At 50.6% G+C, this 16,332-nt stretch overlaps 9 protein-coding genes across 9 annotated transcripts; 7 read left to right on the forward strand and 2 right to left on the reverse strand.

Moving 5' to 3' along the window:
- Nucleotides 1-276: 276 nt before the first annotated feature.
- Nucleotides 277-3,210, reverse strand: EDD37DRAFT_143796 (nucleolin). The gene is made up of 2 exons (XM_062809603.1): nt 2,317-3,210; nt 277-2,128 (listed from the first exon to the last, which is right to left on the reverse strand). The coding sequence occupies exons 1-2, from the start codon at nt 3,151-3,153 to the stop codon at nt 653-655; spliced, it is 2,313 nt and encodes a 770-aa protein (XP_062666964.1). The 5' UTR covers nt 3,154-3,210; the 3' UTR covers nt 277-652.
- EDD37DRAFT_639688 (uncharacterized protein) lies at nt 3,202-4,637 on the forward strand. Its single transcript, XM_062817189.1, has 2 exons — nt 3,202-3,409; nt 3,462-4,637. Exon 2 carries the CDS (start codon nt 3,536-3,538, stop codon nt 4,163-4,165), a length of 630 nt encoding a protein of 209 aa, XP_062666965.1. The 5' UTR covers nt 3,202-3,409; nt 3,462-3,535; the 3' UTR covers nt 4,166-4,637.
- Nucleotides 4,248-4,637, forward strand: EDD37DRAFT_143717 (uncharacterized protein). The gene has a single exon (XM_062809601.1). It carries the CDS (start codon nt 4,330-4,332, stop codon nt 4,540-4,542), a length of 213 nt encoding a protein of 70 aa, XP_062666966.1. The 5' UTR covers nt 4,248-4,329; the 3' UTR covers nt 4,543-4,637.
- Nucleotides 4,638-4,778: 141 nt separating this feature from the next.
- Nucleotides 4,779-5,965, forward strand: EDD37DRAFT_639697 (dynein light chain, cytoplasmic). The gene is made up of 7 exons (XM_062817190.1): nt 4,779-4,945; nt 4,994-5,016; nt 5,069-5,102; nt 5,158-5,192; nt 5,245-5,271; nt 5,326-5,395; nt 5,453-5,965. Exons 1-7 carry the CDS (start codon nt 4,906-4,908, stop codon nt 5,515-5,517), a joined length of 294 nt encoding a protein of 97 aa, XP_062666967.1. The 5' UTR covers nt 4,779-4,905; the 3' UTR covers nt 5,518-5,965.
- A 147-nt stretch (nt 5,966-6,112) lies between these two features.
- EDD37DRAFT_653382 (uncharacterized protein) lies at nt 6,113-6,542 on the forward strand (the record flags this gene model as incomplete). The annotated part of the gene is made up of 3 exons (XM_062818556.1): nt 6,113-6,289; nt 6,339-6,376; nt 6,431-6,542. 3 exons carry the CDS (start codon nt 6,113-6,115, stop codon nt 6,540-6,542), a joined length of 327 nt encoding a protein of 108 aa, XP_062666968.1.
- A 2,707-nt stretch (nt 6,543-9,249) lies between these two features.
- Nucleotides 9,250-10,986, forward strand: EDD37DRAFT_653383 (salicylate hydroxylase; the record flags this gene model as incomplete). Its single annotated transcript, XM_062818557.1, has 8 exons — nt 9,250-9,393; nt 9,443-9,582; nt 9,631-9,656; nt 9,702-10,287; nt 10,340-10,397; nt 10,448-10,618; nt 10,680-10,768; nt 10,818-10,986. 8 exons carry the CDS (start codon nt 9,250-9,252, stop codon nt 10,984-10,986), a joined length of 1,383 nt encoding a protein of 460 aa, XP_062666969.1.
- A 340-nt stretch (nt 10,987-11,326) lies between these two features.
- Nucleotides 11,327-12,639, forward strand: EDD37DRAFT_673830 (uncharacterized protein). The gene has a single exon (XM_062819488.1). The coding sequence runs from the start codon at nt 11,421-11,423 to the stop codon at nt 12,399-12,401; it is 981 nt and encodes a 326-aa protein (XP_062666970.1). The 5' UTR covers nt 11,327-11,420; the 3' UTR covers nt 12,402-12,639.
- An 83-nt stretch (nt 12,640-12,722) lies between these two features.
- Nucleotides 12,723-14,530, reverse strand: EDD37DRAFT_639723 (uncharacterized protein). The gene is made up of 5 exons (XM_062817191.1): nt 14,208-14,530; nt 13,716-14,136; nt 13,542-13,662; nt 13,443-13,492; nt 12,723-13,388 (listed from the first exon to the last, which is right to left on the reverse strand). The coding sequence occupies exons 1-5, from the start codon at nt 14,320-14,322 to the stop codon at nt 12,767-12,769; spliced, it is 1,329 nt and encodes a 442-aa protein (XP_062666971.1). The 5' UTR covers nt 14,323-14,530; the 3' UTR covers nt 12,723-12,766.
- On the forward strand, nt 14,531-16,265 carry EDD37DRAFT_639728 (putative Fibrillarin). Its single transcript, XM_062817192.1, has 5 exons — nt 14,531-14,922; nt 14,977-15,024; nt 15,086-15,174; nt 15,238-15,910; nt 15,963-16,265. The coding sequence occupies exons 1-5, from the start codon at nt 14,784-14,786 to the stop codon at nt 16,019-16,021; spliced, it is 1,008 nt and encodes a 335-aa protein (XP_062666972.1). The 5' UTR covers nt 14,531-14,783; the 3' UTR covers nt 16,022-16,265.
- The last annotated feature ends 67 nt before the right edge of the window (nt 16,266-16,332 follow it).

Consider the following 16,332-nt stretch of genomic DNA (forward strand, 5'->3'; position numbering starts at 1 on the left):
TCACGATGCTTATAGTGACACCCACCAACGAAGCCTCCTTGTGCATGCAATCTTTGCATAGATGAACTCATTCTTCTGGCCTCAACCCTTCGAGCTTCTGGTTGGGCAGACGTACGTACCCACAGACCGTGATTCCTTTGCCGTCCAAGCAATTGAGAACAAGCAAGACAGCAATCTCGCAGCAATACGTGCTCCTTCACCGATCCTTGCCGCACAGACGTTAAAAGTCGGGGAGGTTAACTGCAAGGGATGAACGTCCGCCCGGGCACACAAAGAATCTCGAAAACTACCGTCTTTTGATGCGTTAGCAGCAAGCAAACGATTGTCAGTCGGGCGCAACAGGAGTAGTTGTTGCCCTGTGCGTTGCTCGAGGGTCAAGTAGGCTCGTTCTCAAATTCAGATTCGGATTGATATAGTCATACCAGCTCGATCGTTCGAACATGACACATCCAGGCTCTTTCCAGGGCATTTCGAGTCCTGCCGACAAAACTCTACCGTCTTCACTCACAAACAGTCGTCGAACCTGAGCAATTTGCAAACTCAGAAGAAAAGTTGATCGACCACGGCAACATTTAAAAAGGGCGCCGTGAAAATTCGGAGAACTGCAGAAGGGCCTGCAAGGGGGGTGCGAATTTAGCCTTTTATTGATTTCTCAATAAGCCTCGACATCATCCTGCTGTGCACCAACGTTGAATTTTTTCCGGGCTGATCCTGTCATTCGATGATGACTCAATGTGTCCTGGGCATCCTGGACCTTTCTTTCCATGGCTCGTATCTCAGCTTCGGGATCGATCGTCTCGCCTTCAGCGAAATCAAGAACCAGTTTTCGTCCCAACAAGTGAGTATTTGAAAGCGCGTCTAAGGCATTTTCGGCCTCCTTCGCCGTCACAAATTCAGCAAATGCAAATCCGCGGGTGGAATTGTCGAACTTCTTCGGCATACGAACTGTACGCAGCTGACCGTATGCGCCGAACAGGGCACGGATGTCCTTCCTGCTGGCCTCGAAGGGCAGGTTTTTGATGATGATCTTTGTTTTCTGTGCTTTGACCTTCTTCGACGTGTCTTCTTTACGACGCTCCTCCGCCATATCGGTCGACTTTTGCGACAGTTGCACAAGAACCTCATGTCCATCGAAGCGTCGACCATTCATCGTGGCCAACGCGGCTTCAGCTTGACCCTTGGACCAAAACTCCACGAACCCGAAACCCATGCTCAAAATCTCGCCTGGTCGTTTGGCATCGGTTCTGGTCTTGACTCGTGCGGAGAGGAACCCAGACAGCGGTCTGAAGGCTTCTGCAAGTCGGGCTGTAGTCGTCGAGAAGTTCAAGTTCCGCACAAAGAGCGTTGTCGTGGTGCCTGTCGAGGGCTCGGTCTCATTTTCTAGGATAGCAAGGGGATCGGCAACAGCCCCTGTCTCTTCAGCTTTCTGTTTGCTTTCCCAAAGACCCTGTGGAGCTCTTTCGAGATACAACACAGAACCACCAAGGTTTCGGTACGCTAATTGCTTGAGTGCCAAGGCCGCAGCAGAAGGGTCTTGAAACTGTGCAACAGCAACTGTCCCAGTTGTTGGGAAAACAAGGCGCTCGATCTTTCCATGCTGACTCAGCATTTGCAATAGTTCCTGGGAAGTGGTACCATATGAGAAGTTCTTCAACAAGAGAGTCCGGCCATCGCGGGCAGAGTTTTTGAATGCATCGACATTGATACCATGAGATCTCAAATAATCTTTGGTCTCTTTGATCACACTGGTCTCAGCATGTGCTTGCTTGACAGCAGCGTCAGCTGAAGCAGGATCAAGCACTTCTGATTTGGCAACTCCTAATCGATCAGCTACCGAGGCCAGGACAGCGTCAGGGTTCATGTATAAGGAGTTCCAGCTGAACGTTGATTTGGAAGAGTCGTTCTTGCGCTTGATGGCCTTTTGCTTTTTCAGTGGCAATTTCGAGATTTCAAATTCGCTTAGCTTCGATGTCTTCTTGTCTGAAGCAGGCAGCACGTGCAATAGTCTACCATGAAAGTCTCTGCCGTCGAGCTCCAAAAGAGCCTTCTCTGCATCGATCGGTTCGACATACTGAACATAGCCAAGGCCTTTGCCCGTCGATTTTCTTGTATCGGTGACTAAATGGATCTTTGCGTCTGGTCAGTAAACACTCAAATAAAGGTAAAGAAAGAAGAGGGTGTTTTTAAGGAGATCAGAGGTGAGAAGCATCTACTAAAATACTCTTTCTGGGTTCAAATCATATGCTGAGCATAAGCTGTCCCTATCAGAAATCATCATGAAAAGACTTGTGGCAAAAAGTAGCGATTTCAACTTACTTCAGATATTCGTCCATATGCAGAGAACGTCTTCCGCAGATCTTCTTCGCGAATATCGAACGGCAGATTTCTGACAAATAACCGGGCATTTGGTATAGATAGCTGAAGTTCTTCTGGTGTTGATGTGGTATTAACATGTGTCGTCTCTTCGCCTTTTCGGTCACTCCCATCGTCGACCGGCATGTAATCAACGCCATCGACTTCGGATGCGACCGGTTTCCAAGTATCTTCCGCGTCTTCAACAAGATCTAACAACCTGCTCGTCTTCCCGCGTAACCAATCCACGTCTGATGCGGCAGTCGTCTGTACCCCATCTTCTTGTTCTGTTGCCGTAGTTGGGACGATCTCTTGTGGCTCATCCTCTTCCTTGCCTGGATTTTCAACTTGTGGGTGCGTATCAGTGGTGTTGCCAGGCCCCTCAATTCTTCTCTCCTGCGGCAAGTCGGCTTTCCCGCCATCTTCAGTTGTTTCGCGTTTTCTTTTTCTTGTGATGACGTTATCTTCCTGCTGCCTTCGTTCTCGACGTTGTGATGACCGCTGGGACACCGGGGCTGCTTGGCCTGAAGAATCACGTTTGACTTCGATAGGGTTTGCTAGGGTAACAGTGATTCGGGACATGCGGACGAAAGTCTTGTTGAAGTATTTCACCGCATTCTTAGCATGTTCATGAGACTGAAATCCAACAAAACCAATACGGCGGTCTGCCACAACATGAGCATCTGTGACCGGATACTTCCCTTGGAAATGCGACCACAATTGTTCTTTGGTCATGGACGGTGGGAGTCCGGAAACATATATTCTAGTAATGAACGACTGATTGCTCTCAGTGTCTGCCATGTTGGGCTTGTCAGAGTCTCTCGTCCAGGATAAAGCCAGACCAGACCGAATCAGTCGATGAAATCGAAAACAAAAAATGGTACGAAGTCGAACTTTTGGGAGGCAAATTCGGCAAACTCGCCAAGAGGCAAAAGACTATTCAGTCGGATGATCATAGCCGGGTGCTCACAAGGGCTGGCAACCTGAACTCTTAATCAGCAACCCTGATGTGATACAAGGGGATTGATGAAACAACACCTATGACCACCAGACTGCGGTACGGATGCCTTGGTCGAACCGTGTTGTAAATGTTCTGAAAATGCTTGCAGATTGTGGTCGCCGCACAGCCTGATACCGCCTTCCATCCCACGTAGTCTATTTTTCAGCTTAAACGGTACCTGCAATGGCTTTCGATCCGCCCCATAGATTTTACCTTCTTACGTCCCCTCGTACCGCTTCCAATCTCGTGATTCGCATGCTCAACCTTCCGAAGCAGTCCAGTTTGTTTCACAGTTCGCAGGACGAGTATTTCTTTGGACCTGCCCTGGGATGCAAGTTCCAGCATGAAACGATTGGAAAGCACATTGATGAGTTGACGGAATTGAAAAGGAATGAGTTGAAGCATTGCTACCAGACCTGCTTCGATGCACTCTCGGAACACGGCAATGCCGCAGCTGCACAGGGCAAGAATATTTTTGTGAAAGAACACGTCGGCTGGTTGGCAGACCCTGTGGCTGAGACCAAGTTCATCTTTGGAGAGCACAGTACTAGTCAACCGTCATGGACTGTCCAAATGTCCTATCCCTCGACAGTTTCTGCATTGAACAAGACCATCCTACCGGATGAGTTCCTGAAGACTTGGCTGCCTACATTCCTGATCCGGCATCCTGCGCTGAGTTTCCCGTCGATCTATCGTACGACCATCGACAACGAGGGTCGCGAAGCAGCCAGAGCCGACCCAGCGCACGTCCTGGAAATGACGATGCATTGGTCGCGTCGCTCTACGATTGGTATATCCAGCAGGATCATCTGACTCGATTCAATGCCGAGAACGGGACGAACTGGCCTGTTATACTCGATGCTGACGATGTCATGCTAAACCCTCAAGTCATGAACAGGTATAGCAAGATCGTTGGCCTTGATCCATCAATTTTGAGATTCTCCTGGGAGGCTACCAGCAGGGATGAGCTAGAGTAAATGTCTAGGACGGAAAGACGCATGCGTTCAACGATATCAGCGTCGACCGGTATTTTGAAGGAGAAGGCATCAGCGGACTTGAGTATTGATTCAGAAATGAGCAAATGGATGACCGAGTTTGGTGAAGAAGAAGCGCGGAAACTCGCCAGTTGGGTAGAAGCCGCGATGCCAGATTACATTTATATGAGGGCAAGACGGCTGGGCCCAGTGTGACGATGGACAGAATGCTCTATTGGTAATGCAGTACCTTGGGTAGCCTTTTGTATGACCATAGCAGTCGAGAGGTAAAGAAATGAGTCGCGAGCGGCACGGTTTGGATATCCGAGCTGGTGGAGGAGCCCGCCTCGCCGCCTAGCATTTAGATTTAGGTGCTTGATACGCCAAGGAGTTTTCCGATAGATCAGCCCCTGTGACAGGCTGCATGTGCCTGCTGCGCATCATGCGGCTCTCAGGCAACATTCGGAACTGGTGATAAACATTCCCTTTCGTGCAGTTGCTCATTACCCTATCAGCCTTTGCACTTCCTACAACTATTCACATTTCGTTGAAGACATCGCACATTCCACAGCAACCACCATGGCGGAATCCGCGCCTGAAAAGAAAGTGAAGCTTGAGCGTAAGTCCCAGCAAACCCGCAGATGTGCAATCACTGACACGAGTACAGCACAAATCAAGTCCGTCGATATGGTGAGTTCCCATGCTGAAGGTACATAGTGTTGTTGGTATTGACAATGTAAAGAGCGAGGACATGCAACAAGAGGCCATCGAAGTTGGTATGGAAATACTCCCACCTAGACACGTCTGGCCAGAATATTGACACACGGTCAGCACAAGAAGCGATGGAAAAGTTTACTATCGAGAAGGTGCGGTCCCAAAAGAAATAATTCGAGTCGATTTGCTGAGAAGTCTGTACAGGACATTGCCCAACACATCAAAAGAGAGGTCAGTCCACGCGTGGCATAAGAGACGAAACCCTTGCTGATGGTAGTCCCTAAGTTCGACTCGAAAAAGGGTGCTACCTGGCATTGCATAGTCGGCCGGAATTTTGGGAGCTTCGTCACACACGGTGAGTTATCCACATGGTTTGCTGGACGTGGGAGCTCTCACTGACTACCGCTCGCAGAGACGAAGCACTTCATCTACTTCTACCTTGGCCATGTTGCCATTCTGTTGTTCAAGACACAATGATTGAAGCAGTTTAGCGACATTGGCGTGGACACGAGAGCGTTAATTCCACATGGTGCTACGTCCCCAAGCAAGCGATCATGCAAGGTAATGGGCAATTGGGAGAATGGTGCGATGGGATGGTCGATTGATATGCTGGTGTACAATGCATTCTGAACATATGCTGAATGGACTGCCACTGTGTTATGAAATGAAAACTTGTGTGCACCTCCGTCCGGCACTTCTATGACCTTCCGAGCGCGTCGTTCACTGCGTACATATACGTACTATCAGTATATGCAATTGAGAACGTGTCATCGCAAGGCTGTGACTTCAGGCGTCGGGCTGCATTCTTTTGTTTGTGGTGGGGGGGATTTCCCCGAGAATCTGTGGCAATGATTCGCCGAGTGACGAATGCTGCCCTTAGAGTTTCGCATCATCAGCTCGTCACCCTTCTTGTTGCGCCGCGCCAACTGCGCCTCGTCTTCTTCGTAGTACAAGAGCATTCCATGTGCCGACAACCTCCGCAGCTAAAGTCTCCCAACCTCCTCCTACCTCGTCGCACAAGAAGCTCTGCCATTACCATCCTCCTGGCGCAGATCTATTATTGCCAATCGCGATGGCCTTCTTCTTCGTGGTAGGCACGAAGGACTTCACAAGTCCCCTGAAAGGGTATGAGGGTATAACAGCACAGTGCCACAACTGCGGCAATTGGGCGGCGCATCCTATTCAAACCTGGGATTGGTTTACATTCTGCTTCTTGCCAATCATACCGCTTGGGGGCAAACACCAAGATGTAGGCTCTCCAACGCATCATACTTACATGTTACTGACGCAAAATGCAGATTGCCTGCTCAATATGTCGCTTTCGTCAAGACCTGCGGTAAGGGTTCTCTACATGCCCGCGATAAAACGCTTGATCTGACTCGCTTGCCAGGAACCGACCAGACGTACAATCACAACAAGGGCAAGGTCCGACGCAGCTGCCTCCGCAGCAAGGGCCGCCACAAGGCTGGGCACCTCAAGCGCAGGGTGCACGCCATCAATAACAAAAGTATCGGCGAATCATGCATGAGTGAGACAAAGATCAAAAATCCTTCTTGTGGCACATCTACAAACGGCGACCACACATGATGCTCCATCGCAGAACATGGCGCTATCGCTCAGGTTGTCGTCCACGCCATTTTGTCCACGGACATTGGAAATAGTCGCCACGAATCTCGAAGACCTGAATTCGGTTTGCGCATTGTGTACGGTGCAAAGGTTTTCGCCTTAACCGCAAGTGCCTGGAGGTGGTGCCACTTTCCTGATGTCCGAATCCAAATCTCCAGCAGTCCAGCACCTGTCGAGTATTAAGTTACCGGGTATGATTTCCTGGCGGTGGATGTCAAATCCGCCCCTCAATCCTGGGGTCTAGCGAAAACACGGAGGATCCTTGCAGCCTGGTGATCATGCGCTTCTATCAGTTGAGCCTTCGCCTCAGTGTGCCAAACAGGCTCTAAGACGCACACCAGCGGACCAGCGTTCTAGGGGTGCTTGAAGAACGGTTAGGAATCCAGTTGCGGCCACCTTCAGCTTGCCAGGATGCAATCAGGAGCACTTCTATAAGATTTGAGCACTCCGCGGTCGGAGAAAGCAAAGTTGGCATAATACTGGTCCTTCTCGCGTATGGTCACGTGACGGCGTGACACAATCGTGAAAGCGGTCACAACCGGCAGAATCGATATTATGAGTCCGATATAAATATTTTGGCCCGTTCGTAGAATTCTACTTTCTTTTCTCTTTCCATGCGCCGCTCCCCATCCGCTGCGTTCTCTGCTACAAACAACGATTCTCCTGCTTCACTGCAGTCGAGTACGCGTTTCCTTACTTGCAGATGAGAAATTCGGAGTAATCTTCAAAATCTTGCCTTCGTTTTGTGTCAACACGACCAAGACTGAGCACTGCCCGCGAGGGTCCAGCACGTTTTCGTGCTCGCAATTGGCATCAGAAACTTACAGGGCTTCAGCATCAGCTTGAAGGATTCCCTATGGAAGAGCCTTTGCGAAGATCGTTTGGCGTGTCTCCACGGTGAGAACGCACTTACTTTAGTGCAATCGCAGCGGAAATCTGCCCTCTTTGGTTCCATGGACCTAGAGGGCGTTTTCAATTCGATTCCGATTACTCTGGGGAGCGGCGCATCACTTTTCTTTTTCCATGTAAGACTGTTACCCTCTTGTCCCAAGTCCAGGATACTACTAACGTCTGAATCCCGCCGAGTGGTGGTTTAGGTACTGGTTCCTACTGCCATCGTCTCTCGCATTTGTTCCTCAGTGCCCATTCACACCGTTGACACCGTTGGTCTCCGGCCTCACTGAGAACTCTCGGAACGTGTCCAAGTCCACTCTTCGCAACGCACTGTCTTCTGTTGCCTCTAAGTGTACCTTTGGCACCGCATTCTTACTGATTCTTCCGTCCCTGTATGCCTGAAACGCTTCAATCCATCTCGATGTGCATAGACACCATTTACATCCCTCTGTTAGACCAGCGACGCGAAGGTCATTTCCTTGCGATGCTGAAAAGTCTAGAAACTCATTCGTCACGACGCCTGCGACTGCATGATTTCCAAAGTCTCCTGGTCCTGTCCGACAATACCCGTCTCGGTGGAATCCTGTCAGAGGACGATTGGAGAAGAACGCAAGAGGTTGTCTGAGTACTGCGGTGTGTCAGTGAGCTCGATTTCGGGTATTGGCGGCGCATCCTGGCTTGCACGACAAGCTCACCATTTAATGGACCAGACATCTTCTGCTCCTGGAAGAATTTTGGTGGTGCTGGTGGTGGAGGGTTTTTGCCTGCGGTACCGAATAATGGAGTCTGAACCACACGGGCTCGAAGGCCGTTCCAGAGGCTGAATTTGCGGTTCAGCCGAGCGATGGACTGTGGCAACTGCATCAATATCCACTACCATCAAGTCTCGCTTATTCGATGGCAGTAACAATGAAGCCTTCCGCAAAGAACTGTGCAGGTCTTGCTAGGGTTTGTACCCCCGTGCCTTTTGGTTTTCCTGCGGCTGCACTTGCAAGCATGACGTCAATACTATACCCCAACATGTCGCATTTTCGCGGGGATCAATCGCCAAGTATCCCGGCTATCTATCTGCTGCATGAAGGATTTTGTATTGGCCCGCGCAGCAACTTTACCTCCAGCAGGTGGTGCCCCTGTTCAACTTCTTGTGACGGCCTCGCAAAGTCGACTATGACAGGGACACACGTACGTCTCGGTGGATCTGCGGTCGACCGATCACCATTGACATGAGTACTCTTACAATGACCCCAAGGCCTCGGAAAACGCCCGCTATTTCCCCATCGTGTCTACGGGATTTTGCTGGTTTGTTATTATTTACCTGACTGACTTTGAAGGATGAAGATCCGGCGACTAGTTCCTCGAATTGCGTACAATCCTGTACCACATCATCCATGCGGCCCGAGAAAACTCCTTGAATTCAGAGCAAGATGTCAACTACCTGCCTATGTTTGTGGAGACTGCTCCGGATTGCCGTCCCCTGATTTCATCCGACTGTTCGGTCTATGCACAAATGAGGTATGGTCTCTAGTTCGTTGGCTGCTCATCGACTCGATCTGTTTCGCTGCTTGGTTTCCTACGCAGTTGCTGCATGTTCTTTCCGCTTAAGTCTGCTACTCCCGACAGTGCTGGACAGATTTCATCCCTGTCCCTACTCTCATTACAACTTGTGTTGCGTTTTCCCAAACTTCAGCTATGCCTGACCTAAATGTTGGTATTTGTGGGGCGGGAATTGGAGGACTGGCTGCAGCCATCGCCATCAGAAAGGCTGGCGGTCAGGTCACCATCCTGGAAGCCGCCCCTGAGCTTGGTGAGATTGGTGCGGGCATTCAGATGACAGTAGGAGCGCCGATATTGGTTGATTCCATGAGAACTGACAAGCTTATAGCCCAATGTTGCTCGACTTTTGAACAAAAGGGGGGTTGACAAGGTTATTGGGGACGACCTGGTCGAATTTGAAGAACTCAATATGAGAAGGAGAGATGGGACACTTGTGGGATACACCAAGACCATTCCTAATGTACGGAAGTAAGTCTAGCCAGCTCATGTTATTATTCTCGGTCTGACAGCAGTCAGAAATCTAGGTGTGCCTTGGTGGTTGGGTAAGTTACAGTTCAGGGTCAGGAGGACCTGCTAAGCGGCTGTAGTCCATCGCATGCATCTCCACTCGGGTTTGGCGGAGGTTGCTCAACGTGAAGGCGCGAACATTGTGATCGACTCTCGCGTGGAAAAGATCGACTGGACATCGTCGAAACAGGTCAACGTCACCACGGCTAAAGGCAAGATATGGACATTCGACCTGCTCATCGGCGCAGATGGGGTACGTTCTGTTGTCCGCAAGAGTTTCATGCCGCAAGTCACACCTAAACCCCCAACGGGCAATTGCGCCTACAGGGCCATCGTTTCGTACGATCAAATTCGCAAAGACCCTGTTGCAAAAGAGCTCGCGGAGAAATTGACCATGGAAGTCTGGATGTCGGACAAAGCGTATATCATCTCGTATCCAATCTCTCACGGCACGCAATTCAACATGGTGCTCAGCCATCACCGCGACCATTTGGTTGACGACGTCGAGGACATTGATATGCAAGAATTCCGAGACACCTACAAGGATTTTGACCCAAGAATAAAGCGTATTGTCGACATAGTTCCTTCTGCTCGAAGATGGCCGTTGCTTGTAACCGGGCCCCTGGAGACCTGGTCCATACCGGAAAAGAACGTCGTCCTTATGGGGTATGTTGTGCCTTGAGGTGGCAATATCATTGGAACGCTGATGAATTGGCAGTGACGCTGCACATTCCATGGTCAATCATATGGCTCAAGGGGCGGCAACAAGTATGGAGGTAATTAAATCTCGTAGCCCCTTGCGAGGTCTTTGACTAATTTTGCGCAGGACGGGGCTTACCTGGCACGGACACTGGCCAAAGTGGTAGAGGGCAAGATAAATCTTGCGCAGGCAATAGAGATTTACGAAAAAGGTCGAATGCCTAAGGTGTACTTCAAACAGCAGGTGTCTTTCTTGAACGGCGCAATATGGCATCTGCCGGATGGTCTGCTACAAGAGGTAAATTCCTCCCTGCATTGTATATCTAGTTTGAATGGAATTGTTGATGCCCTGTTTGCAGGCTCGAGACAAAGCGATGTCGGCCGAACTACAAGGGGAGAAATTCATGCGGTCTCCCAATCTTTACGGTGATCCTGAAACAACCATGAGGTGAGTTAATGCAGCAGACACTCAGTGTTGGCTACTAACATTGAGTCAGTGTGTATGGATACGACGCCGAAGAAGATGCCGAAATGGCAATTAGAGCGTATCTGGACAAACACGAACCTTACGATCCCAAGACCGGAGTGACAGATCGAGAGCTGAAACGGTTCGTCGGGTGGTGGTGGCCGAAGGATAGGATGCCACTCCGAGCTTCGAAGCTGTAAATAAACGGGTATAGACAATAAAATAGAGTCTTCCACAGTGGTATTCCGGCTGTTCAATTCATCGTTTGTGTTTGAGATATGAGAGTTGACAAAGAAGTCGCAGTGTACACAGGAATTGTTGCCGCACCCAGAGCGGTCAAACGGTCACAAAGAAAATGGCTACCTACATGCTTCACAACAAAGAAGACATTGACACACAATTCACAGTCTGCTTCACTCATGGTAGGATGAATCCAAATCCTGTGACTTTTGGCAGGTCCTCATCCCAATACCCGCCAACTCTCCTGAACCACAACTTCACTGAAGGCCGCCATCACCGTCCGGTATAGCGTGAGGACCTAACACAAACAACTCTCTTATAAACCTCGTTATCACCTGCTCGAATCCTCTCGACACTCTCTAGACGAATCTATCCTCTACCACGTCGGTGCAGCATGACTCGAAGAGACCTACACCTCATGCGCTCCACTACCGAAATGACCACCACCAAGCCCATCCCAGGAAAGCATCAGGATGAGGACGATGAAATAGAATGGGAGACTGTCACCACGGCATCATCAGAGACTGAACGAGGCGACATCGACATGGATTCCACCCTGCCTAACGGCGCATTACTCCCACCCTCACCACCCTGTGACTCTGACTTCACCTTACCATCATCTCATCCAGAACCCGAACCGCGAAAGCGCCTGTCCTACAAAGACGCCCTCTGCTCCTCTCCAGCGGCAGAAGACAACGACGCCCTTCCCATAGTCCTTGTTGAAGAATATGACCCTGACACCACCCTCATGTCAGGCGCAGTCGATCCGCGAGACGCCGACATCCCAGTAACACTAGGTCTATCCTCCTCTGACGAGGAGATCATCTGCTCAACCAGAAGCGCCTACAAACACTGCTACGACAAGATGCCCTACCGCGTCCTCCACCGCTACCACCTGTACGAACTTGGTCTGCCGTTCAAAGATACTCGTCATCTGGATGCATTAACGCCGAACTTTTTGACGACCTTCCGTGGTGTGGACCGAGCATGGGACGAATTCGAAGAGATCGAGCGTGACTATCAACGTGCTGTTCGTGCCGATGAGAGCTTTGAGCTGGATCTCGACGAGTACTTGCTCGTTGCATTGGCCAAGCGAGGCGGAAGGTCCAGGAGACAGGTCGTGTATCCCGAATACATATACCCGTTATGGCCGAAATGGGAAGATGGTAGCGATAGTTCTGAGGCCGAGACTGAGCGCGAGGACAAGAGAGAAGCAGGTGCAGGCGAAGATACAAATGCGTCTGGCGAGAAGAGACCTACAACCCGAAAGCAGCGTGCGAGGTTCGAACTGGACTTTACTTTTGACGACGCGTATTGGATAGAACTGGAAGATCAGGGCATCATTTGGGACGAGATAGATGTTCCCAGACTATGATCTTGGTCCGAATTACAAGGCGAATTGGGTGAAATTGGTATTTGGACGATACTGGGCAAAATTGGACGACTACATGAAATCACACGGAACGAAACAGGAGCATTGTACAAATATGGGAAGCAATATGGGCGAAAGATCGGCGCAAGTCAGTGCTGCAAGAATTCCTACAGCTTCGACGAGATGCAAAGTGCTGCGGATATACAGTACTTGGAGATGTCTATACCAATTCATGGGTGACCTTTGGCATGTGCATCTCGATACTGTACGGAACACATTGCCGGTGCAAGCGAGTGCGACATTCAGAATCGGCAGAAATCAAAGTAATCGCAACACCTTTGTCTCGTAATGCATATCGATTCTAGGATCTATACATCGTCCTCGCCCTCTCCAGGGTCAAGCAAGCCCATAGAAAACTCAATCGCATCTTCCTGCCGTCGCTTCCTCTTTGTGAACCAGTGTTTCATTCTCACCCCGATACCACCGATCTGCTTTCCCTTTCTCGTTCTTACAAGCCATCTCTTTCCCACTGGTGTCAACCTCCGAATGGTAACCACGACAACGAATGTCGTCAACGCCAGGGAAAGTAGTATAGAAATAACGACGATCCAAGGATTGATTCCCCTCAAGCAACATCCGTACCACGACATGTATATCCTGACCAAAGTCTCTATGAGTGTGGGTCTGGGTTTCTCATTGGGCATTAAGCCTTTGCGTAGGAGATGCTTGAATCTAGGACCGTTAGGACCACTGGTGTATTTTTTCAATCCGAAGTACGGTACGGTTTGTTGTCGGGGGTCGTCGTCCGGGTATTGCTGGTCGCCCCATCCACCGAGAAAGCGAAACCAGTCAGTCGGTGCGGTCTCGGGTTCGAGAGCGGTCAGGTTATCGGTTGATGGATTGTAGGTGTAGAACCAGGCTGGCTGGATTGGGTCCCAGAGACGACCTTTGTCGGCGACATCGATGAGTGCTGCGTCGTGAACATGGCTTCTGCTTGCTGTTAGCTGTGCATGGACCAGGCTGGAAAGGAGCATGCAAGCTTACCCTGCAGAAGGATAGTTTGCGTGGGAGCCTCGAGCGCTGTACACGATTGGCTGCAGACGGTGAGCAAGGGCGCCGTTCATAGGGTAGAGGAGTCCTTACTCGATCTCCCTCTTTGGAGAGACACGCTACGTCGTCCCAAAGACATGCCTCTCCCCAGGCATGCTGGCTGTACCAGATTCCGACGGGCACTCCTTCCTGGAACCGAACCATGTTATGCTCCCTTGGGACCATGTCAATGTCAAGATGCACAGAGCCCGGGAAGATCATGCTTACCAATCTCCAACATGGTTCCCAAAGTGATCGCCAGGCTTACTGTCCGGGAGGATTCTGTTCAATGGCGGCAGAACTTGGGTGATATCTGCACCTTCATCGAACGAGTAGAAATAGAAGTAGAAAGCGTCAACGATTTGTTTCGCTTTCTCGACGATGACGACTGCACAGGCGGTTGAGTTGTGTAAGGCACCTTTCGTATCTGGAGTCTCTCCGAAGAGCCAGTCGGGCATCGTGGTGACATTCTCGACGGCCGTCAGAAAGACATCTTTGCCATGCTCGTTGAGGGCGGACAAGTTGTCCATGTCCAGTACCGGCAAGTCGGCAAGAGGCTCGCAATGCTTGAAAGCTCTGGTGTGTTGGACATGACTTGGTATATCACTTGGCATGAAAGAATCGTTTGAATGGAGCCATATGATTGGAGCTGGACGTCAGCGGTCGAGTCAGCGTTGTAACACTGACGTGAGCTGAGCCATCATCAGCGATCCTACGTACCATGGTCCTTCACATAGTCTAGGACAGCAGATCTTGCTAGAGTGGGTAAAAGTCCAGCAGCGAACAAAAGGGAGGCAAAGACCTCGACGTATCGTGGTTTTTCACCTAGTTTCATTGTGGTATTCCAGGCCCTAGTCCTCCCTGAGCATTCATGCTTGACGTCAGCAGATCCAGCAATGCACGTTTGTGTGTAAGATAGACATCCTGTATGAATGATGCCGACCTCGATCTTCCAGAAGGTACAAGATTCAAATGTAGTTGCGCTCAGTATCCGGCACGGCCGGACAAGGCTGGCGGATCTTGCTATCCACCAATCAGACACAGTCTTGGCCAAAAGTCCTCCCTCTAACTCATCTCGCGCTAGCGTAGTATTTTCTCCATCCAGCTCCAAATTTCAAAAAAGTTGTCGATGCTGGGAATTTCGCAGTCTGCACAAATTAACTCAAGACGACTCGTCGTTAACGCCCACTATCTGCATCCTCACCGCATACCTGCTGTACTCGACCAACCGAGTAGCACCTCTCGAATTATTCTTGAAACCATACCAGTAAGACAAAAACACAAAACAACTCAGTAATGGCCTTCGGTGGTGCGCCCCGAGGTCGTGGAGGCGCAAGAGGTGGTGGGCGCGGCGGCTTTGGCGGCGATCGTGGTGGTCGTGGTGGAAGTCGTGGTGGCTTCGGCGACCGTGGTGGTCGTGGCGGTGGCTTTAGAGGTGAGACAGGCCACAGCAACCCATCTCAAAGGATGTGATGATTGACAATGCTAGGTGGTTCTCGTGGAGGCGACAGAGGTGGTCGTGGCGGTGGCTTCAGAGGTGAGACAGGCCACAGCAACCCATATCAAAGGATGTGATGATTGACAACGTTCTTTACTAGGCGGTTCTCGTGGAGGCGACAGAGGTGGACGAGGCGGTGGCCGAGGTGGTGCTAAGCCCGGTATGAGAGGTGGAGCGAAAGTGATTATCGTACGTCTGCAAACATTCCCCCCTCAAAGCCCAGCAACAAGTCCTAATGACCTCGGCGACTAGGAACCCCACAGACACGCCGGTGTTTTCGTCGCTCGCGGTGGCAAAGAAGATCTCCTGGTCACCAAGAACTTGACTCCAGGCGAGTCCGTGTACGGCGAGAAGCGCATCAGCGTCGACGCACCCACCAACCCCGCCCTTGACGGCGATGCCGCTCCTGCGGCCACAAAGACAGAATACAGAGTGTGGAATCCTTTCCGATCGAAGTTGGCGGCCGGTATCCTCGGTGGTCTCGACGACATATTTATTCGCCCCGGCTCGAGTGTGCTGTATCTCGGTGCCGCCTCAGGTACTTCAGTTTCGCACGTTGCCGACATTGTGGGCCCGACCGGACGAGTCTACGCCGTTGAGTTCTCGCACCGCTCCGGTCGTGACTTGATCACCATGGCTACTCACCGTACCAATGTCATCCCCATCATCGAGGACGCCAGACATCCTCTACGCTACCGCATGCTCGTGGGCATGGTTGATGTTGTTTTCGCCGACGTGGCTCAGCCAGATCAAGCGCGTATTGTCGGGCTGAACTCCCATCTTTTCCTGAAGGCCGGTGGTGGCGTGCTCATCTCTATCAAGGCCAGCTGTATCGATTCGACGGCCAAGCCTGAGGTGGTATTTGCCAACGAAGTGAAGAAGATGCGTGAAGAGCGCATCAAGCCAAGAGAGCAGTTGACTTTGGGTAATGTTACTCCTCGATCGAAGAAACCACCAGTCTAACTAATTGTGTACAGAGCCCTTCGAACGAGACCACTGCATAGTTGCTGGTATCTATTCGCACAGTGAGAAATAGATGTGTTCCTGGAAACGAATTCGGCGAAATTGGCTCATGCCATGTAACGTGCATGAGGAGTACAGTGCTTGAATGCGGTGCTGTATATCTACGGCGTACTCGGCGTCCGGGTCAGTCTATGCGAGGGAAGTTTCAGGGTCAGGTCATGTAGTGATTTTCAAATGTGTACGCTTCCAAAAGCAAGAGAGACATCAAGGACGGGAGATTGAATTCTGGTCATTTCGATATCATCATCACAAATTGCTTTTCCCAGTGCTTTTGACACATTAACCATTAGATGCAGCCGTGCTTGTGCGGCCCGTCGTGGGTCG

This window comes from Exophiala viscosa (genome assembly GCF_022695815.1).
Source record: "Exophiala viscosa unplaced genomic scaffold EDD37scaffold_11, whole genome shotgun sequence".
Taxonomy (NCBI): Eukaryota; Fungi; Ascomycota; class Eurotiomycetes; order Chaetothyriales; family Herpotrichiellaceae; genus Exophiala; species Exophiala viscosa.